Source organism: Rhinolophus ferrumequinum, chromosome X, assembly GCF_004115265.2.
Source record: "Rhinolophus ferrumequinum isolate MPI-CBG mRhiFer1 chromosome X, mRhiFer1_v1.p, whole genome shotgun sequence".
NCBI lineage: Eukaryota > Metazoa > Chordata > Mammalia > Chiroptera > Rhinolophidae > Rhinolophus > Rhinolophus ferrumequinum.
This window is the reverse complement of record NC_046284.1, coordinates 2237441-2259902: the sequence shown is the minus strand read 5'-3', so window position 1 is coordinate 2259902 and position 22462 is coordinate 2237441. Positions and strand designations below refer to the sequence as shown.

General features: G+C 53.7%; 2 protein-coding genes across 6 annotated transcripts in view; both read left to right on the top strand.

Moving 5' to 3' along the window:
- Positions 1-8896, top strand: GDPD2 (glycerophosphodiester phosphodiesterase domain containing 2). Of its 2 annotated transcripts, XM_033103161.1 has the most exons (16): positions 47-355; positions 1871-1984; positions 2234-2337; positions 2579-2672; positions 2832-2891; positions 3120-3218; positions 3356-3449; positions 3589-3734; positions 3843-3925; positions 4024-4174; positions 5445-5666; positions 5848-5996; positions 7566-7713; positions 7849-7931; positions 8144-8172; positions 8258-8896. In XM_033103161.1, exons 2-16 carry the CDS (start codon positions 1880-1882, stop codon positions 8308-8310), a joined length of 1620 nt encoding a protein of 539 aa, XP_032959052.1. In that variant the 5' UTR covers positions 47-355; positions 1871-1879; the 3' UTR covers positions 8311-8896. The 2 variants fall into 2 exon arrangements, with proteins under 2 accessions (XP_032959127.1, XP_032959052.1); XM_033103236.1 differs by lacking the exon at positions 1871-1984 and having other exon boundaries at positions 1-355; positions 8258-8370.
- Positions 8897-18185: 9289 nt separating this feature from the next.
- The window catches only part of DLG3 (discs large MAGUK scaffold protein 3), a 49946-nt gene continuing 45669 nt past the window's right edge, over positions 18186-22462 (top strand). For 2 of the 4 annotated variants that reach the window (XM_033112499.1, XM_033112491.1), the window contains exons 1-2: positions 18186-18899; positions 22061-22111. In XM_033112499.1, coding sequence (XP_032968390.1) covers positions 18543-18899; positions 22061-22111 — 408 coding nt within the window. In that variant the 5' untranslated portion in view covers positions 18186-18542. The remainder of the gene's footprint in view (positions 18900-22060; positions 22112-22462) is intronic. The other 2 variants (XM_033112486.1, XM_033112507.1) reach the window with 2 other exon arrangements.

Sequence of the window (22462 nt, the reverse complement as noted above, 5' to 3'; positions counted from 1 at the left end):
AAAGCCCCAGCAGTGACTGAGAGGGGAGCAGGAGGAGGGACAGAGGGATGGGGAGGGCCGCACAAAGGAATTCCTCACCCCAAGCCCCCTGACCGGCAGGCAGCGAGTAAAGACACAGATCTGCTCTCCCTCCCCCTTTCTCCCTCCCATCTTCCCACCCTGGCTGGGCACTGGCCAGAGAGCAGCGGCAGGCCTTCGGAGAGGACCCACGCAGCCTCCTGTAGGTGGCAACAGTGCCACCTGTTTGACCGGTGGGGCTGAGCCAAAGACTGGAAGAGGGAGGAGGCAGACAAGTCGGAGAAGAGCTGGGAAGCAGAGCAGTGCTGAGCAGAGAGCAGACTGCCGCTGAGAAAAGGTGTGAGGGAAGGCTGGGGGCTCCAGGCGGGGCGGGGGTTGGAGGCTGGCTCCCACCGGCTGGGATGGGGTCCAGAGACTGGGCTTTGCAGGCTGCTCAGAGCTGACCCCCATCCTCCAGACAGCTCCTGGAGGGAGGTGGGACTCTGGCAGGCAGTGCCTGGGGTCCAGGGGCAGGAGCTGAAGGGAGGAGGGCGTGTGGACGGAGCCCAGGGCAGGCTACTGCAACCCCGTCTAGGGGGATGGGGGAGAAGCAGGGCCTCCCTGTGGAATGGCTTTCTCCTGGGAGGGGGCTTGGGGCAGGGAAAGGTTTACTTCCCTGAGTCCCCCACCACTCCGCGCCCTACCTTAACGTTCGCCAAAGCAAGCATAGGGTAAGGAGGGCAGTTTTGGGAGCAGCCACACCCTCCCTCCTTTCAGGGGCCCAGACACTGTGCACCCCGCTAAAACTGCACAACCTCGGGAGAGCCCAGATGACAAGTGGCCGTGCCCCTTAGGCCACACACACTGTGGGTGCATCCAGGGGCCCTTTACATACTCAAAGTCATCTGGAAACCCATTTGTACTGCCAGCCACTGGTGCACACACATGTATAAATGCTGACACAGGTCGCACCCCCTCCTGTAGAATCACCATCATACACGCAGCTGAGTTTGGGGATCAGTAAGCCACCTTGGTCAGTCCCAAAAGCACATGGCACTGGGACCTCTGCCCCAAGACAACCACCCCACACACACCTTTGCCCTGTATTTGTTGTACTTTCACCTAAGTGACCTCAGAGGGTGGGGCCCCTGAAAGGGAGAAGGTGGAGACTGGGTTCTTGGCTGGGGTGGGGGATGACTAGGCCAGAAGGGATAGAGGACTGGGGCAAGAGGGCTTGGCTTTTCCAGTTGTGTGCAGACAGGAACAGGGTCCCTTCAGAAGGCTGTGCCCCTCAAGTCTTCCTCTTCTTGGCCCTGCTTCCTGCCCCCTGAGAGGTGGAGACAAGATCTTTCAGTCAGCTTTGTGATGTGTGCAATCTCTGTATCCATAGCAACTTGCCAACTAGCTTGGCCTTCCTTTAGCCCCAGGTCAGAACTGGAACTTCTGCTTTAGGTTACTCCTGATTCCTGGGGTGGAAGGCTCCAGAAGGGGCTGCTAGAAGTGTGGCCAGATCTGCCTCGACTTGCTGAACTGAGTTTGCCCCACCCTGGGCATCTCCTGAATCCCCACCCTGGGCAGGCACGCCATTCCCGGAGCTGGATGGGCGTGCAGCCTGCCTGCAAAGAGGCTGGACCTCCCACGTGTCCCACTGACCGTCCAGGTGTCCAGATTAAGGGAAACAACGACCCTGGAGACTCTCCCCCTCTGCTCACCTTCTCATCCAGCCTGGCACGCGGGGCCTCCCTCGTGATTTCCGTTGCTGGGCAGCAGCCTGGACCTCCACTCCTCCCCCGGGCTCCCCACATATACTGGGAGGAAGGCTGTGATCTACCTTCTGCCAGGGTCCCTGATGGCCGAGTGTCCCTTCCCCCAGGCCCTCACCATGGCCGAATCCCCCGGCTGCTGCTCCACCTGGGCCCGCTGCCTCCTCTGCCTGTATAGCTGCCACTGGAGGAAATGCCCCAAAGAGAGGATGCGAACCAGCAAGGTGGAGTAGGGATGGGGGGGCCGGAAGTCCAAGGCAGAGGTCACTTGGAGGGGAGAAGGAGGCCACATGTGCTCAGACGCAGCTGGGGGGAAGGGGCTTTCTCTTCCCAGGAAGAAAAGCCCCCTCCGATATGGAAACAGCTGCCTGCGCAGCAGAGCAGCCCAGCGCCTGGCAGGAAAGCCCCTTGAGCTTGGGGACTCAGACCTGGAAGTGGGATCGGCTGTGAGCTTCTCTCCTGCCCCTTTGCAGTGTGACTGTGTCTGGTTTGGCCTGCTCTTCCTCACCTTCCTCTTCTCCCTGTGCTGGCTGTACATCGGGCTCATCCTCCTCAATGACCTGCACAACTTCAATGAGTGTGTCATGGACCCCTCTCGTCAGCAGATATGTCCTGGGACCCCTGGGTGCTCCGACATCCCCAGCCCTGGCCAGCTCTCCTGCTATCCCTCCTCCTTAGAAGTCTCCCCAGTCCTTGGAGCCCCTGGCCCCGTGGAGGGTTGTCCCTCACCCCCTTCTGGGTCCACCCACGCCACCTCCCCTCAGGCCACTGCTAACACCCCTTCCGGCACTCTGACACCTCCCTCTCCCCTGTCCCAGATTCCTGTTCCGCCAGTGGGGACGCTGGATGGACTGGTCCCTGGCATTCCTGCTGGTCATCTCTCTCCTCGTCACATATGCATCCCTGCTACTGGTGGGTCCTGGGGCCACTGGCCTAACCCCCACCTCAGCCCTTCCTTCCGGCTCAGCCCTACCCCTTTGTTCTCACCCGACCACTGGGGGGGCAGGAGGAGGGAGGCATCAACCTGGGAAGCCCGCCTGAGAGAACCCTGTTGGCGCCCTCTGTCCCCAGCTCCTGGCCTTACTCCTGCGGCTCTGTGGCCAGCCACTGCATCTGCACACCATCCACAAGGTAGAGTGGGACGGGGCGGGGTGGGACGGGGGCCACTGGGCCCAGCACTATACAGTGAGGTCACTATACTGTCCCCGGGCTCAAACTCAGGAGCTGAACAAAAGCCAATCAATATTTGCTGAGGGAAAGAAGGAAGTGGAGGGGTCCGGGGAAGGCCATGTTCGTGTTTTCATAGACTGACGGGCAGCCCTGCTTGGCACACAAGGCCCCATTCACCCCGGCCCTCAGGTGCTGCTGCTCCTCGTTGTGCTTCTTGTGGCCGCTGGCCTTGTGGGAGTGGACGTCCAATGGCGGCAGGAGTGGCGTAGCTTACGTCTGTCACTGCAGGTGCGTGGCCAACCCCAGGGCAGATCTTGCTCTCTGGTCCCCCAACACTGCAAGTAACTCTGAGCTCCACAGGGCCTCAGAGGACAAAAGCAGGGGCACCAGAGACAAGCGCCCTTCTCACCAGCTCTCGCCCACAGGCCACAGCCCCTTTCCTTCACATTGGAGCAGTTGCTGGCATCACCCTTCTGGCCTGGCCTGTGGCTGATACCTTCTACCATATCCGCCGAAGAGGTGCCAACTCCACCCCACACCCTCGCTGGCCACTCATGCTCCTGCTGCCTGCCGCCTGCTTTCCTGCACTGCTCTCCACTGCCTGCCCCCGGCGCTCGCCTATTGCCCTTTCTCCACAGCCTGTCCCCCACTCCCACAGGTCCCAAGATTCTGCTCCTGCTCCTATTTTTGGGAGTTGCCCTGGCCATCTACCTGGCCCCTCTGTGCATCTCTTCACCCTGTCTCATGGAACCCAGAGACTTACCCCCCAAGCCTGGGCTGGTGGGACACCGAGGGGCCCCCATGGTGAGTGTTGGGCAGAATGTTGGGGCGGGGAGGGTCTACAGCAGCCCGCCCGTGGGTTTGCTGGCTCCCACCCTTCCCCGCGACCTCATCACCAGCTCCCTCCCACAGCTGGCCCCCGAGAACACCCTGATGTCCCTGCGGAAGACAGCCGAGTGTGGAGCTGCTGTGTTTGAGACCGACGTGATGGTCAGGTGAGGGAAGCTGGGTGCTGAGAGGCACGGAGGGCAGGCAGCTCCGGAAACAACGAGCACCCCAGAGCTCGGGCCTCTAACAGCCCTTGTACCCTCAGCTCCGACGGGATCCCCTTCCTCATGCACGACGAGCACCTGAGCAGGACCACAGATGTGGCCTCTGTGTTCCCAGCCCGAATCACCGACCACAGCAGTGACTTCTCCTGGGCTGAACTGAAGAGACTCAATGCCGGAGCCTGGTTCCTGGAGGTGAGGACAGCCACGCAGGACAGAGTTCACTCACTGATAAACATCTGCTGAGCCTTGGGCAATAAGTCTCTGGTCTCTGCTGCCAGAATATGAAACCCAGTGCAACAGCAATATCGTTAGTGGGTAGAAGTAGGAGAGAGGTCACCGCTTGGCGGGATGGGTGCGGGAGAGGATCAGGACTGGTTTCACGGGAGAGGACACAAGAGCAGGGCGCGTGGCACGGGGGGCGGGGGTACGGTCAAATGTGTGGGCGTAGCAGGAGGTGAGACTTGGCGAGGGAGCCAGAGGCTTGGTCTGGGAGGGATACCTGTTCCTTGTCAAAAACTAAAACATCAGAGAAAGCATTTAAAAATTGAAAAGCCTCTCATAATCCAACCTCTCTGAGACATTCCCTGTTAACAGTTGGGTCGATAGTCCATACAGACATCTGTGTACATACATGCATACATGCGCACCCACACATACACATACATGTGTGCACATATTCTTTTTCATTTTGCACATAGGAAAACTTCACGTATTATTTTGCAGTTTCCTTTTTTCCCATTTAACTCTATCTAATGACACATCCGACTGTTTAGATCAAGGGATGTCTGGGTTTGAATCCTGGTTTCTCCACTTCCTAGCCGTGTGAGCCTGGGCAACACTCCTTAGGCTCTGGGCTTCATTCTCCTCATCTGTGAAATGGGAATAGTAACAGTACCTTGAAGGATTTGGGGAGGATTAAATAAATGGACACACATAAAGTATTTCTAACATCGCCTGGTACACAGTAAATACTTAATATGTGTTCGGTAGCTCGCTTTCTCCATGTCAGTGATTAAGACAACTGCAAGAGGAGAAGACAGTGGCAGAGGTTTGCAATAGCCTCCAGGAGCAATGGGAGAGGGAGCCAATCAAGAACAAGTGAAAGGATGGATGGCTAAGCCTCCCTAGAGGGAAAAAAGACCACATGGTGTGCCCCGCCCACTAGGCGTAGGCATACAGCCACAAAGCTCCTGAGGAAACCGAGGGGTCAAAATCCCGATCTCCGTGAAACCAAGGAGAAAGTATAATGGTAGAGGAAATCAGGAAACTGCGAGGATAAGAAGTCGGGGTCGCAGAGTAAAGTGTTAGAGGGTCTGAAAAAGGTCTGTTTGGAGAAAGAAAGAGCCTGGCTCAGACGTGGGCAGAAGCTGGACACCGAGAGGGGGCTAAGTAAAGATGGTGAGGATACGGGAATGGCCTGCAGGCTTCTTCTGGTCCTGAAATAATTTCCCTGATCTTATAGAGGCGACCCTTCTGGGGAGCCAAGCGGCTGTCAGGCCGTGATCGGAAAGAAGCTCAGACTCAAACAGTACCAATGCTGGAAGAGCTACTGAAGGAAGCTGCAGTCCTGAACCTTTCTATCATGTTTGACTTACGCCGCCCCCCGCGAAACCACACATACTATGACACTTTTGTGAATCAGACCTTGGAGACTGTGCTGAGTTCAAGGGTGCCTCAAGCCATGGTGATGTTGCCAGGACCCCAAGTGCCCTCTGGCCCCTCGCCCCACTACCCCACCCCCCGCCTCCCCTAGGCCATGGTGATAGTCTTGTGCTGCCCCTGGCCCAGGGCTCCACCCCAGCTCATATACCCCATTCTGTGGTCAAAACTTCCCCAGCTTCACGCTCATCCTCCCTGAACCACAGGTCCTTTGGCTCCCGGATGAAGATCGGGCTCATGTCCAAAAACGGGCACCCAGAATGCGTCAGATATATGGACAGCAGGGAGGCGACACAGCTGAGAGGCCCCAGTTTCTCAACCTCCCCTATCAAGACCTGCCACTATTGGATATCAAGTGAGTGCCAAAGGAAAGGAGCCGAGGGGGGCACATGAGGATAATGATGGGGAAGAGCCAATGCAGGGAGGGTGAAGGCCATTCATTCAGTCATCCACTCCTGCGACAAATGTGTATCAAACACTTGCTGTGTGTTAGGCACTATTTATTGCAGGCTTTGGGCATACAAGTGAAAGAGACAGACAATAAACCACTGAACAAGATATGTGCATATTGGACACCAATAAGTGATATGAAGACGATAAAATGGGGAGATGCAATAGAGAAATTGGGGTTGGGGGTGAGGGGCTCTGCAGGGGCCACATTAGGAAGAGTGGTTAAACGGGTGGTGTCTGGGCTGAGACCTGACAGATCATGGGAGTCAACAGCCTGCTGAGCGAGGGGGAGGCAAGGCTGGAGAGGTAGGCAGGGGCAAAGCGGGCAGGACCTTGCAGGCCACGAGAAGGATTTTAGCTCTGACTCTACACCAAAGAGATGAATACCAGAGGATGGATGCAGGGCAGAGAGGTGACAGAGTTGCAGGTGTGAGCTGGGCCCCAGAGGCTGAGCCAGCCAGTAAACAGGATGGACCGACCGTAAATCATGCACTTGCCAAGGTCACTTCCAATGTCCTCATGGTCAGATAGAGAAAAACAGGCACCGAGTGACAGCCCAGTTATCATAAATGTTTCAAGGACCTTTCCCCAAGTTGTCACCATAGAAGAAGGCACAACCTCGGGTTTGGCCTTCACCTTAGTCTTATCCTGGTCAACGTCAACTGTTGATCACGTTTCCAAAAGACGTGACTTGGGAATGAATACAGTGACGATGAAATGGAGGCCCTGAAGGTCTAAGCCCTGAGATGATAGGCCAAACGTACCAAGAGGAAATGCGACAGGGACAGATGTAAATACCTATACTCGAGGCCCAAATGAAGCTCAGTTGCATACAGACGAGAGGACACACCAGCACCAGCAGGGATGTGTGAAAAAGACCAGGACTCTGATTGGAACAGTTTTACATAATGAAGAATGAGTCTTCGGTGGCACATGACATCGCCAAAACTAACCTGACCCCGGGCTGCCTTCACACAGGAACAGTGCCCGGAAGGCTACTCAGAGCTGCTCCGAGCCCACCCGAGTGTCATGTGCACACGCAGACCCCACACTTCCAAAGGAACGTTGATAACTCGGAGTCAGGCTACATTACAGGGGTTTGGAGGGTGAAGGGAGTGATAAGTCAGGTTCTGAGCCCCAGTTGAAGAAATCGGGGCTGTGGGGCCCACAGAGGAGAAGACTCAGGGGGACGTGGTCACTGTTCCTCATACCTCTGAAGGGCTATCATGGGAGGTGAGGAGGTGAGGCACATTTGTGTGCCACCAGACAGCAAAGCTAGGACCCACAGGTGGACTCCACCAGAAGACAGAATTCAGCCATGCAGAGAAAACCTCTTGGTCAGGGGCTGCTATTGAAGGTACGACTGGTAGCGCCTGGGCCGTGACACTGCAGCATCAGGCACAGACGGGGGCTACCTCGCATGCCTTGTACCCTGCCATTCTGGATGCTCCCTGTTTCTACCCCACCTGCACAGGGGACTGCACCAGGACAACGTGTCAGTGAACCTATTTGTAGTGAACAAAGCCTGGCTCTTCTCCCTACTCTGGTGTGCAGGGGTGGATTCTGTCACCACCAACGACTGCCAGCTGCTACAGCAGATGCGGCACCCCGTCTGGCTTATTGTAAGGGCTCTGACACTCATCCCTCCTCCTTTTCGCCCATCCCGGCTGTTCCATAACCTGCCCCTCTCTTCTTTACTTGTCTACCTTTGTGGTGGGGTTCTGGCCGCTGATATGGGCCTACTCCTACTCTCACAGCCGCCTCAAACCTACCTAATGATGTGGCTCGTCACAGATGGTGTCTCCATCCTGCTGCTTTTGTGGACCTTCCTCCTCCATGGGTGAGTGCTTTGTGTCCCCACTTCCTGGATCCTTATTCTCCCAGGGTCACAGGGTGTAGGGGTTGGTCTGTTTTCTTCCTCTGAGATTTCTAGACCCTTCCTTGTACACCAAATTGGTTTGAACCCAGTAAAAGCAGTTTGGGGGAACCCAGGGTCAAAAGTTTGTGCTTGAAGCTGGCTGAACTCATAATGGGAAGCTTTCCTCCCTACAGGAGATGTGCTCAGGACAGACAGAGAACTGGTAAGAACTTTCTCCCTTCACCTCATTTTCTCCTCCTCTAGCCTTCCCCTTGCTCACCCCCAATGTGTCCCTGTCCCCTCTCCAGGCTTCGAAACAGCAGTGTTGCTGACCAGGATCAACAATTTCATCATGGAGTGAATGCCCTGCCCTGGGCCCCCACCAGCACAGACCAACAGCAGGAAGAGGGAATGGGAGCGGTGGAATATTGGTGGGGATGGGGTGGGGTGATCTCTGCCAACAGGAAGTTGTAAATTATGGGGCCCTCTGTCCAGATGATGGACACGCCGTCAGCTTCCATGTAAGCTGCTGCCCTTCAGGTTCTGACCGAGGTACTTGGAAAGGCAGTGAGTCATGAGCAGTTTCTCCCGAAATGAAAGTAGAACAGAGGAGATTGCCAAGATAATGTTTCAGACTTGTAAGCACGTATTCTTCTGTAGAAGGCATGGGTGTGACAGGGACAGGACAGGTTGGAACATTGACTGAAGATGACAAAGCAGCCTTTCCTGAAGAACTAAGATGATGGAGACACCGACCCCACTCCATTCACTGTCACCTGCCCCCTGCAATTTAGCTGCTTTCCCGCCTAGGAGCTGGGGCCTCACCAGCCCATGTAGCCATGTAGTTCTGTGCTTACCTTACAGGTGGCTTTTTGCTAAGCACAGCCTTCTTCAAGGCAAGGTAGCTCATGTTTCTTGTTAATCCGTTTCTCAATGAACTGAATTCTCATTTGGCCACAGTCTAATCTTTTCAGCGCTGGGGCTGGGCGGAGGATGCACCCTCCACCGAGGGTTGTATATGACATGACATTGAGGGGTCGTCACCGGGAGGACCACTTGAGGCAATCAATGAAGGCCTGCAAGAGGGACGCGGGAGAGCCGCCGCCACACGGGGCGGTCCGGGTGGCGGAGGCGCGCGGTGCAGAGTTGCGCTGCAGCTCCACCTGGTGGTCACCTGCCCCAAGAGGAGGGCGGCGCCGGTCCTCACCGTGATGGGTTTGCTGCATGTCACCTGTTTCCCCTGCCAGTTGGGGATCTGTGTCCTTGACTCGGATCCTGAGGGCACGGTCCGATTTCTACAAGTTTCGCTTCTCTGGGCTGCGCGCAGGGTCTGGTGTCCCTCGAGGAACAAATTCCCAGTGTGTTTGCTGCTCGTGAGTCCCCGGGCTAAACAGCCCAGATGACTAGCGCGGAGATGGCCTACCATGAGTCTGGTAGAACGGGGGAGGGGCTAAGGCAAAGACCGGGACATGAGGGGGCTCTGTGGCTGACTCTTCAGTCCCCTACCGCACCAACATTCGCCCCGATTCGTGCCTCCACGCGAAGGCAAATCGAATTGAAGCTCGGGCGAGGTCAGGAGGTTCGGGTCTCCATTCCTTCCCTCTCGCCAGACTGGGAGCTGGGGGGAGGCACTAGCACCCCGGGACAAGCCCCTACTCGGTCTCAGGGCAGCCCCCGGGACTACAATTCCCAGGATGCTCCCCGTACCTCCGGTATGGCGATTGATGGAGGCGAGTTTGAATTTGCGTTCCCGTTCCTCCTCCTCCCGGATCCCGCCCCTTCCTCTCTCACCGCCCCGCCGCCGCCCTGCGCTGTCATACAGGCAGCCATCCTCACTGACACACGACTGACCTGCAGCTGGCGCCGGGGCCGGGTCTTCTCGGGTCCACGCTTCCTGGTACCCGACAGGTCTCCTTTACACACTGCCTTTTCGGGCTGCATTTCCTTAGTTTGGCCGGTTCCGGATCCTGCCCCTCCGTCAGGCCGGCCGCCGGCCTCAGCTCTGGGGAGCCCCGCCTGTCAGGGACGGCCGGCTCTCACCTCTCAGCAGGTACCCCCTCTCCCTGGTCCCCTTTTCTGTCCCCTCCCAGTCGCGCAGCCTCCCAGCTCTGCAGCCTCTTCCGACCTAACCCTGACAACCTCCAGGTTTGCCACCTCCCCACGCCGCCTCCTCAACCGTCCAGTCCCAGGCTCTCAGCTGCAGTGCTCTGACCTCAGCTTCCAGACTCCCGGCCAGGCTGCCAGGACCCAGCCCTAGCCCCTAACCCCTCGCCCCCAGTCCCTAGCTCCCAGCCTTGGGTTCTCAGCCCTGAGCCTGCCACTGCAAATCCTTCCTCTCTTCCCAGGACTGGACAGCTACGGCGCGCTGAACCTCTGTGAGACCTTGCACTGGAGCCTGAAAGGGACAAAAACTTGAGGGTGGCGGGCCAGGGGGAGTGGCTCATTGGGGTTGGGGTGCAGTTGCTCTCCCGTTATTTTTAGCTGCTGACTCACAGCTCCTAGCTTCCGGGTTTGGGGCTAGCAGACTGGGCTAGGGGGCTATTAATAGAGCTGAGGCACAGTCCCGACCCAGTTCAGTTTGGAAGCACCGGAACAAGGAGCCTCCCCCTGCCGTCATGCTCGTGGAGGTGCTGTGGACTGGGGCAGTGGCTGGACCAGTATCTGTCTGCCTGCCAGTACCTTAGCGGGTATGTCTACCTTGCAAGTCTCGAGGGAAAGCCCACCATGAGACTCCTGGGCAAAGCTCTCCACTAAACTTGCCATGTTTGGGGGGTCTACCACGATGAAGCTCCTGTTGTACTACCTAGGAGTGCATGGACGAGTCCCAAGCGGAGGGGTTACTGTGGCCATGGCCTTGGCCTGCCTAGACCAACTCCTAGGCCAGAATGCTAGGAGGAGAAGCTGTGGGTTTCTGGTTCCCAAAGGCCCTGGAGAGGATGGGGTGTGCAGCATGGTTGGAACAGAGGGGGCACTGAGTCAGGGATTTGCTGGCTCCAAACCAGACACAGCACTAGGAAGCTGCCTAATTCTGTGTTTACGACCCCCCCGTTCTTCTTTTTATTTTTTCCCTCTTGTTGGGCTCTGTCCCTACTCACAGGGGTCAACAGACCTCGGGATCTCTCCCTCCTCCATAGAGGAGGAAATTAATTCAGAAAAACCAGCGAGACACTTGTCTCCACCAAGGTAGGAATACTCCTTTATATATTGCCATTCCTATGGGGTATTTTTATTTTGATGATCTAAGGTAGGAGTTCCCTAATTTGTATATTGGGAATGGTGGGGAAATCTTAATACCTTACCGGACTAATCACCAAAATTATTCCCACCCACGCCCAATTTACTAGAATTCCCATTGACAAAGGATGCACACCCACAGCAATGTCCCCTACTTGCAAACCGGAAGCGACCCTGGTCTCCAGCTTCCAGGTGAAACCAGATGGCTTTGGGGCAAGGGTGATTGTTTCTGCACATACACACACTGGACTCACCCAGTGAAGCTCTACTTTCAAGAATGAGCCCAGATTATCAGATAGCAGCCTCATTGCCCCAACACCATCAATTCACTGAGGGCGCCGGAGAGCCCGTGGATGGTTAGGAGACGTGGTCTCTGCCTTCCTCCCAAATCCCTTCTGGTACTCCTCGGGTAGCCTCAGTCTGAGCAGGCCGCCTGGTTGCCTAGCAACCACAGTCGCCTGCCGGGGCATGGGTCTGCTTTCGATCTGTAGGGGGCGCCAGTCTCCCTGGAACCTCAGGCTCTAGCTGTTGGGAGCGGTTTCCAAGTGTCAAAGCATCTCAGTATTGTCAAAGCCAACCCAGTCCAGTGGAGTGGAGAGAAGCTCACTGTGAATTTCAGGGGGTTTTACTCAGCTTCATTAAAAATGAAAAGATGAGAGAGAGAGAGAGAGAGAGAGAGAGAGAGAGAGAGAGAGACAGAGAGAGAGACAGAGACAGAGAGAGAGGAGAGAGAGAGAGACAGAGAGAGAGAGAGACAGAGAGAGAGAGACAGAGAGAGAGAGAGAAAACCAACTAGTCAATGGGGATGGGGTGTGAGGAGGGCAGTTTGACCCTCTCCATTCTCTCCGGGCTTAGCAACGCTTTTTCAACTCAATCAGACCAGTGCAGAGGGCCCAAGCTATATATAGGGGGCTTTTTTCCTGAGCCATTTTCAGTATGTAGGAAAAGAGTCAAGCACTCCATACTGACAAACTGCTGAGCATATAAAAGACTTTAAGCTCCTGGCTTACCAGCCTAGCCTAAACTTGGTCATGAAGGGAGATATTCATTCATTTGTTCATTCAACAATAATAACAAACCCTAACCCACTGTGTGCCAGGTAATGTGTTAAATGTTTTACATTTAATCCTCATAAAAACACTATGATTATTTCCATCTCACAGATAAAGAAACTGACACTCAGAGAAGTAAAACAACATCCAGGGTCACACAACTAGTGACTAGGTTGGGTCTGATTGAGCAACCACTGTATGCCAGGGTCTAGGAATGTAGAAAACGACACTGCTCTCTTTTCTCTACCTAACGAACACCTAGTCAAAACTTTTCCGTCCTCCCCCCACAAGTAGAGTTGATAACTTGTTTTTCTATACACCCCTCTGAGTAGCACTTTTAACAGCTATTGTAATAATTTGCTTCCATATTTCCATTTCTCTAACTCTGAGCATTTCGATAGCAGAATCTGTTTACTATTCAGCTCCACCTGGATATCTAACAGACATCTCGAAATCAGCATATCCAAACCCGAACACCCGATTGTTTCCCCCAAAGTGACCCCTCCCAAAGCTGTTCTCATCTCACTTGATGGCAAGTTCATCTTTCCAATTGCTCTGGCCAGAAGACCTTAGAACCACACCTCATGTCCAGTTCTTCATCAAATCCCATTGACTCTCCCTTCAAAACACATCCAGAATCCAACTACTTCTCATCACCTCCAGTGCTACGATCGTGGTCCAAACCACCATCACCTGTCATCTGGGTGACTGCAGTAACCTCCTGAGTGCTCTCACTGTTTCTACTCTTGTCCTCTGTGGCCTATTCTCCACATAGAAGCCAGAGCCATCCTGCTAAACCCAAGTGAGATCATGTCAGTTCTCCTCACAAAACCCTCCAATGGCTCCCCATCTCTTTCAGAGTAAAGCCAAAATCCTTACAACAGCCTACAGGCCCTACACAATCTGGTCCCCTATGAAATCTCTGATCTCATCTCCTAATACTCTCTCCCTCCCTCACTCTGTTCCAGCCACTTGGTCCTCCTTGCTCTTCCTTGAACAAGCCAAGTACACCCCTTACCCAGGACCTTTGCACTGGCTGTTCCCTGGCTGGGTGTACTCTTCTGCATGGCTCACTTCCTCACCTCCCTGAAGTCTTTGTTCAAATGTCACTTCAGTGAGGCCTACCCTGATAAACATATTTGAGGTTGCCTCTATTCTGATTTCCAGTTTACCGTAAATACAGGGTAAGAAGAACGAGATAAATGACACCATGAGGAGGGGAAAAAAACAGACAAATCCAGAATGTAGGATATTCTACAAAACAACTGACTTGTACTCTTCAAAAGGCTGATGTCATTAATTAAAGAGAGAGAGAGAGAGAGACTTCTAGTTCTGGACCCAGATGGAGTAGACACACTTCTCCCTATTCCTCCTGCTAAAACCCTGGACATTATATATAAAACAAACATAAGACTCTGAAAAAAAGAGAAAATGGGGGTGGCCAGATGGCTCAGTTGGTTAGAGCGGGAGCTCTCAACAACAAGGTTGCCGGTTCAATTCCCGCATGGGATGGTGGGCTGCGCCCCTTGCAACTAAAGATTGAAAATGGCGACTGGACTTGGAGCTGAGCTGCGCCCTCCACAACTAGATTGAAGGACAACAACTTGGAGGTGATGGGCCCTAGAGAAACACACTGTTTCCCAATATTCCCAATAAAAATTTTAAAAAAGAAAAAGAAAACAGCAGACTGACTAGGAACTCCAGTGACCTGAACTCACGGTGGTGAGTTCCCTGCATTTTCTTGTTGTCTCCTATGTCCCAGACTGGGTTCCAGAAAAGTGAGCAGCCTGGAAATCCTGTGGGCACCAACCAAAAAAAGCCTCAATAAAAGCCTGCTCTCTCTAGCCAAAAGACCAGGAAATGGACAGCGTAGCCAGAGAGAAAACTGTTAGATAATAACCACTCTACTGCAACCAAACATCACAGAAAAAACTGCATCCCTACACACACCAGCAAAGGCCAAGTAGAAATTCAGACTTTCATCAAGCTCCCCCATGTTCTCTGGGGTGGTGTCAGAGAAGGTCTAATAGGGAGCCTGGGCTTCCATCCCCACAGAGCAACAAGGCCTCCCCTCCCCACTGGGTGGTGTCAGAGGAGGCCTAGTGAAGAGTCAGGACTTTTGTCCCTGCCCTCTCCCTCCTCCCCTCCCTCCCCTACTCCTTAATCACCCTCGCCCCCACCCATGGTCAGTGGAAGCCACCTGGGGATCAGGAAGGAGGTACCTCAACCTCTCCCACGTATCGGTGGAGAGCTGGAACTCCCACCCTGCCCAGCAGTAAGGAAGAGCCCCCATTTGAGGTATCAACTGACATGGAGGGGAGAACTTGAAATTCTGTCCCTACCTGGCAGTGGCCCTTCCACTGATGGCTACAGTGTCAGAAGAAGTCTACCAAAAACAAAGATTTAAATAAGTTCCAGAATTTTATAATATAATAGCCAAAAATGTCTAGGATGCAATAAAAAATCTCTCTTCATACGAGGAACCAGGAGACTCTCAACTGAATGAGAAATAACAGATTCCAACACCAAGATGACAGAGAGCTTTCAATGATCTGAAAAGGATTCTAAAGTGGTCAACGTTAAAAAGAAACGTTGTGCTTCAGTGAGCAGTTACACACAGGTTGAAAAAAAAAAAAAAAAAATAGGAAGTCTTAGCAAAGAAATAGGAGATATCATGAAGAATCAAATAGAAATTTTAGAACAGATGAATGCCATAACCGAACTAAAAAATTCAGTGGATGGACTCACCAGCAGGGTGGAAGAGGACGGAGGAAAGAATCAGAGAACTTGAAAATAGAACATTAGAAATTACCCAATCTGAATAGTGGGAAAATAGACTTAAAAAACAAACAAACAACAAAAAAAACACAGAGCCTCAGACATGTGGGACTATAACAAAAGACCTAACATTTGTGTCATCAGAGTCCCAGGAGAAGAGAAAGAGGGTGGGGATGAAAAAGTCCTCAAGAAACAATGGCTGAAAATTTCCCTAATTTGGCAAAAAACATAAACCTACAGATTCAAGAAGCTGAAATTATCCCAAATAGGATAATTTCAAAGAAATCCATGCCAAGACACATTACAATCAAACGTTTGAAAACAAGACAAACAGAAAATCTTGAAAGCAGCAAGAAAGAAACAACACCTTACCTACAGGAGAAAAACAATTCAAATATCAGTGGATTTCTCATCGGAAACCATGGAGGCCAGAAGGAAGTGGCACAATTTATTTCAAGTGTTGAAAGAAAAGAACTGCCAACCTTGAATGCTATATCTAGTGAATATAGCCTCGGAAATGAGAGGGAAATCAAGATATCCTCAAACAAAGGAAAGCTAAGAGAATATATTGCCAGCAGATCCACCCTAAAAAAAAACGGTTAAAAGCAGTTTTCAAAACAGAAAGGAGCTATCAAAGTAGAAATCTTAGAACATCAGGAGGGAAGAAATAATAGAATGAATTAAACTGTAAGCACATAGACTTTCCTTTTCCTCTTGAGCTGTCTAAATTATGTTTGATGATTGAAGCAATAAGTATAACACCATTGATGTGGAGTTCAATACATGTAGTGGAAATATTGAAGATAATCATACTATAAATGGGACAGAGGAAAGAGACTTAAAGGGAGGTCAAGTTTCTTCTTTCCTCAACTTGATGAAATGACACAAGTAGATCTTGGTGGTGATAAAATGGTTCTGTATCTTGATTGCGATGGTTGTTACAGAAATCTCCATATGTGGTAAAATGGCATAGTACTATACACACATCGAACCGATGTCAATTTCCTGATTTTGATTTTGTACAATAATTATGGAAGATGCAATCATTGAGGGAAGCTGGGTGAAGGGTATACAGGCCCCCTCTGTACTATCTATGCAACTTCCTTGTAAATCTATAATTATTTTTAAATAAAAAGTATTTGTTTTTTAAGATTGAGGCTGCTTAGATTAAAAGTAGCTAAAGACACAAATGTAATTTGAGAACCTTGATTAGTTTGTGATGTTAAAAAATATAAAAGGCAAATTGGGGGAAATTTGAATATAGAACTGGATATTAGATGATATTAGGTGATATGAAATATTGCTTATTTTCTTTGATGTCATAATAATATTGTGGTTATGTAGGAGAATGTCTTCATTCCAACAAGATGCATGCTGAAGTATTTAGAGAAGTGAAATGAAATCTGGAACTTACATTTGAATGGTTCAGAAAGAAGTGTAGGTCGATCGATAGAGCAAATATAACAAGACATTTACCAGTTGTTGACTCTACTTTTTTCTTTTTTTCCGCAGCACTTCTCATCATATATACTGTGTGATTCATTTATTTATTGTGCTCAGTTTTGTCTGTGTTCTCTCACTAGAATGTAAGCTCCCCAAGGGCAGGGATTTGTTGTGTTTTGTTCTGTTTTCTGCAATATCCCCAAATCCTAGAACAGTTTCTGGCACATAACAGGTGCTCAATGAATATTTGTTGAATTAAGAATGAATTTCTGTATCCCTAGGACCTAGGTCAAGGTCTTGCACAGAGTAGGTGTGCAATGATTGTTGAACTGAAGTGAGATCTAAGTTCTGTTGTACTGAAGTGGTTCAGAGCATGGACTCTGGAGGCAAATGGCCAGGATTTGCATCCTGATTCTGTCACCTCCTGCTGTGGTACCTAGCTGTGTTAACAGCTCTGAGCCTCGATTTCTCGTTGGTAAAAATAGGGTAATAATAGTGGCACCTTGGTAGGGTTTTTGTCTGCATGCAAAGCATTTAGGACTTTGTAAAGACTCAATAATTGGTAGCTGATGACAAAACAAGGACAGCAAAACTCACAGAAACACAGAGGAAACTGATGGTTACCAGATGGGAGGGAGTTGGGGGGCTGGGTAGAAAAGGTGAAGGGATTAAGAAGTACAAATTGGTAGTTACAAAGTAGTCACGGGGACGTAAAGTACAGCATAGGGAACATAGTCAATGATGTTGTAATAAGTATGTATGGTGCCAGGTGAGTACTAATCGGGGGGATCACTTTGTAGTCAGAAATGTCTAACCACTATGCTGTACATCTGAAACCAATATAATATTGTATGTCAACTGTAGTTAAAAAAAAAAAAAGAAGAGCAAAAAGATAGAATCCTCCCAGCATGCCATCCTCCTTCCATCCCCCAGCAGGCTGAGCCAGGAGCAGCTAAGGGGATGTCCTTGGGCAAGTATCCCAAGTTCTTCTGCAGACCCCAGGAATGGTTCCTCTTACTTCAGACCTCTTCCTGCCTTTTTCCTCCTGCCCTGGTCTCTCTTTCCTCTTGGCATCCTGAAGCGCTTTCCTTCAACCTAACTGTGCGGGAGTGGGGCTGGGGGGAGACAGGAGTCTGTGGGCCAGGGACAAGAGCCTAGAGCTTTCCTTCCCTCCGGTCCTAGGCTTAAGTCCTTCACTGGTGATGGAAGCAGGTCGAGTGGGAGGCTGACAGCATTTCAGGGCCTAGAGGTTGAGAGAACAATAGTCCTGAGGAGGGGGCCCCCGACAGGAGAGCAGCCTCGTAAGCCGCCCTCTTCCCTTATCCCCTGTTAGGAGAGAGCACTTCCCCACCGTCCCTTCGTCCGTTGTGCTGCCTCAAATCTTTACTTCTGGTGGCCCCAGCTCAGAGCACGCCCGGGGACCCACTGAGCGTCCCCCTGCAACTCCCTCTGGGAAGTGGGGTGGGGTGGAGTGGGCGGAGGATGCGCTGAAATTGGGGGTATGAGGACACGAGATTGGGGACTGAGTTCACGCGTGGCCCAAGTCCCATGCGACCGCCCTAGGGTCAGCGGTACCTCAGCCATCTGGGGGGTTGGGGCTGAGCCTGGGGATCCACTGCCCCTGTTCCTTTAAGGAGCCGCTGTTTAGCATTCCTACCGCTGCCGCTGCCGCTGCCCGACTCTGCACGCTGATTGGCTGGAATCAACTGAGACGGGAGCCAGGGAGAGATGCTCTTGACTCCACTCAGATCCATCCTGGGGACCAGTGCAGGAGCGGTCCTCGCAGCACCCATCCTCTGCCCAGACTCCCGCTTCTTGTTTGCCGCTGGGCCTCGGCCCAGAAGCCATTACGGGCGACACGGAGCCGCCAGTGCTGGAGGGGGAGCCGTGGGTGCGGGGCAGCGTTGGGGCAGAGGCCCCAGGACGCCCGCCCGGCCCCAGGCCCCGGTCCGCCCGGGCGCCCCCACGGGTCCCCCCCCCTTCCTGGTCCGAGCAGTGTGAGTGTGCCCGGGAGCCCGGCGCCGGCGGCGGCGGCGGCGTGGAAAGCGGCGTGGGCTGGGGGGTCCGGGCCGCGGGGGGCAGTGCTATGCACAAGCACCAGCACTGCTGTAAGTGCCCCGAGTGCTACGAGGTGACCCGCCTGGCCGCCCTGCGGCGCCTGGAGCCTCCCGGCTACGGGGACTGGCAGGTGCCCGACCCCTACGGGCCAGGTGGAGGCAATGGAGCCAGCACAGTTTATGGGGGCTACAGCTCGCAGACCCTGCCCTCGCAGGCGGGGGCCACCCCTACCCCCCGCACCAAGGCCAAGCTCATCCCCACCGGCCGCGATGTGGGGCCAGTGCCCCCTAAGCCAGTCCCGGGCAAGAGCACCCCCAAACTCAACGGCAGCGGCCCCAGTTGGTGGCCAGAGTGCACCTGTACCAACCGAGACTGGTATGAGCAGGTATGGATCAGCGGAGCTGGGGGGGTCGTTGGGGCAACCCCAAGGGGCTGGGGAGTGGGGGCCGAGAGGCCTGGGGTGCAGTAGGGCTTCCTGGGGCTGCAAGCCGGACCAGGAGAGGCGGTGGGAAATGTGTGCTTCCTTGTGTGTGTCTGTTTGGGGGTCTCCATTTGGAGGGGGTTGGGAGGAACTGTCTGTGTCAGGGGGTGAAGGTATGGCGGAGGGGCACATTTTCCTGTGCGGGGGAATTGGGCTGTCTCAGTGTGGGGGTTTAGCAGTGTCTCTGTGTCTGGCAGGGGGCGGGAGGTTCTGCGGGGGCTGTGTGTGGTGTGTCTCCACGGCAGGGGAGGAGGGGGCACGGTGTTCTGCGTAGGGGGACGTGTGCGTTGAGGTGTGTGGAGGAAGGCAATGGTGCTCCTTTGAATCTATGTAGAGCCCATGTGCCAGGCTCCCTGAGCGTCCTCCCTCCCTGCCAGGAGTCCCTCTCCGTCCCAGTCCCTTTGTGTGTGAATGGGCACATGGACGGTGTGAGGCCGTGTCTCTGAAGGTGGAGGTGTCTCTGTGTGCCTGTGTGTGTGGCTCCATGTATGTGTGTGAGCATGTGCCTGTGTGTGTGTGTGTGTGTGTGTGTGTGTGTGTGTGTGTGGTGTCCCTGGTTAGAGGCTCTTGACAGGCAACAGAGGGGAGGGGGAGGAGGAGAGAGACACGTCCCAAGCAAGGCTGAGAGACTGAGGACGGACTCTTTTGTCCAAGCAGCTCTGAAGTGTGTGCTGGGGGGGGGGGGGGTTGAAGCCAGCTTCCTCGCTCCAGAGCAGGCATGGTGCCCTGGTGCAGGGACTGGCCCCAGTGGGGCATGTGCCCCTTGGGTCCCCCCAGATGTGGAAGAGCTTGGCCCCCCAGGCCTGACTTGGCACAGCTTGGGAACCCCTGGGTGCTGGGCACAACTCTGGCTTCCACTCCCAGCCTAAACTGCCAGCTTAGAAAATGGAAGAAGCATCTGTGGGAGAAGCAGCAAAATGGAGGCTGGGCCGGCAGAGCCAGGTCCCTGGCACGCATGGCGGAGGGCCTGTCTGGTTATTCAGCTCTGCAGCACCCAGGGTAGGGGGAGAGAAGGAGGGTTTGCTGTTGAGGGCAGGTGCTGATGGCCCCAAGCTGGTGACCATTCTGGCTGCCTCTGTCCTCCTCTGGGGATAGGATGTGCTCTCACTCAGAAGCAAAGGTGAGGACTTCCTGCAGAGAGGGGTCCTGGGTTCTGGTCTTCTGTCTGTCTACACTGACTGCATCCCGTGTCCCTTGCCTTGGCCCCTTGCCCTCTGCAGCGAGTCCCCGTGTCTCCTTTTCCTCTCTATCATGGGGCACTACCCTTGCAAACACTCTCTCATGCTTGTCCCGATCAACTGAGAGATGAGTGACAGTTCCAAGGCTGGACCAGTTGGCCAAGGTTTGTCTGCCAGGGCTGATCCCTGGATGGCTCCTGGTCCTGGGAGCAGGGTCCCTGAGGGGGGCAGTGGGAGGGTGGACCAGTGGCAGCTGGATCCTCTGGATGTCAGTGGTACTGGGCTTGAAGCATGGCTTATCACATGTGGGTACACATGGTACCCCAGATGCATGCAAGAGCTGCATGAGTGTCCTTTTGCCTGTGTTTCTTTCACATGGTATTTCAGGCAGCTGTGTCGGTTTGGGGACTCTGAAGAGTCATCAGTTCTTCCTCCTGGGATCAGGGACCAGAGTGGGGCTGCAGCTGGAGTCCTCCCCCCAACTCCTAGGGCTGCACGGCATAAAGTTCCATGACCAGACCCAGGAAAGGTGGAGGCATGACTAGCCAGCCCTCTCCCCCTCTCCACCTTTCTGCCTCTGGAAGCCAAAGCTGTGTGGGAGGAGGAAAGCAGAGCAGGGCATTTGGAGGAGCCCTCATCCTGGATTCCCAGCTCTGCTCTTCAAAGGAGACCTGGGGTCAGGAAAGGGGCAACTCAGCCAGAGAAAGATGTGGGATGGGTGCCAGGTTACCTGGGGAGAGAGGCAAGAGGGCTTCTCCATTCGTGGGGATGATGAGAGTGGGAGTCAGGGAGCAGGTGCTACTTGTCTGTCCAGAAGTATGACAGTGGCCACAAGTATATCTTGTCTGGGAGGCCACCTCTGTGGGCTGGTCAGAGTAACCCTGCATTCTGACCCCTTCCCTTGCATCTCTTCCCATGGCTACTAGATGTTGAAGGCCATGGACTCTGCTGCCCGTCAGTCCACGGGCATCAGCTCCTCCCTCGTGGGGAATCTTGTCTACTCTGCTCCTGTCCCGCCCCTGGCTTGGCTTCTGACACCTAGCCAGCCAGATCCTACCCTGGTCCTTTCCACTGGGAAACATGGAGGGTTCAGGATCAAATGCCCCTTGGTAGAAAATGGATTAGGTCTTTGACTCCTTCTGACCATATGAAGAATTGGGCTTGTGGGGACACAGAAGGAGATGTAGAATGAGGGTTCATGAAGTATTCTGAAGGGGGAAGCTTGCCTTTTGCCCAGGAGCTCTGCTGGGGAAGGGGATGGGTGGCCAAACATCAGTAGCCTTGGCCGCTTGCTTTAATCAAAAGAGCACCTGGAGATTTAGGGTCTAGCCCCTGCTCTGCCAGTATCTCCAAGTGTGCCCTTAGCACAACCTGTGTCCTCTCTGGCCTCAGTGTCACCATGTATCGCAAGAGAGGTTGGGCAAGATGGTGTCTGCTGTCTTTCTTGCTCTGACATGTTGGGAGTCTGTGGTTCAGAAGGGGAGCCAGTCCCTGTCCAGGTCCTGGGTGCCCACATGGATGCTGGGTGTGGCGTGGCTTTCCTGCCATGTTCTATTTGTGCCATCCCCCTCAGGCCAGCCCTGCACCCCTCCTAGTCAACCCCAAGGCCCTGGAGCCCAGCCTCTCTATGAGTGCTCCACTGGCTGGCTCAGTGTCGGACAATTGATGTGAGCGAAACGAGCAGTTGGGTTTTGGAGTGATAGGGCTGGAAGCAAGGGGAGAGGATGGCCTCCTAGGGGTCACCTTGTCCCTGTCTGTGGCTGAGAGGTGTCCTGGGGTCCATTTGAGTTCTCCTAATCTGTGGGAGTTGGGGAGGAGCAGGCTGACCGGGGGCAGATGGCTGGGAGGACAGGAGGCACTTAGGGAGCTGCTTGTGTCTTTCCCCAGGTCAATGGCAGTGATGGCATGTTCAAGTACGAGGAGATAGTTCTTGAGCGGGTGAGTCAGCCAGTGGGACAGGATGAAAGGGGAGGGGAGGGGCTGAGCCAGGAGAGTGGAGGGCCCTGAACCTCTAAGACTCGGGGGGACCTGCATTGAGAGCATGGGGAAACAGCAGCCCTCAGAGGCCACATCACTGCCTCAATCAATCAAGCGACTATAACAAATATTAATTGACCTTGCTCACTGAGGCCTGGGGAATTGGGGAGGGGATGGCTTTGCTGAGGCCTCTGCACCAGAATGGTCAGCACTGGCTGGGAAGCCAGCAGGTTTCTGACAAATGTGCCCCGGCCGGCCTGCCTGATGTGGCCCCTTCTGAGGGGAAGGGGCAGTGGGGCGCCACGAAGCCTC

Bases quoted from the DNA above. Each gene is read 5' to 3' on its own strand.
- GDPD2 (XM_033103161.1), top strand. From the start codon at position 1,880: ATGGCCGAATCCCCCGGCTGCTGCTCCACCTGGGCCCGCTGCCTCCTC. The intron at 1,985-2,233 runs GTGGAGTAGGGA...GCCCCTTTGCAG, and splicing joins AGAGGATGCGAACCAGCAAG to TGTGACTGTGTCTGGTTTGG. The intron at 8,173-8,257 runs GTAAGAACTTTC...TCCCCTCTCCAG, and splicing joins TCAGGACAGACAGAGAACTG to GCTTCGAAACAGCAGTGTTG.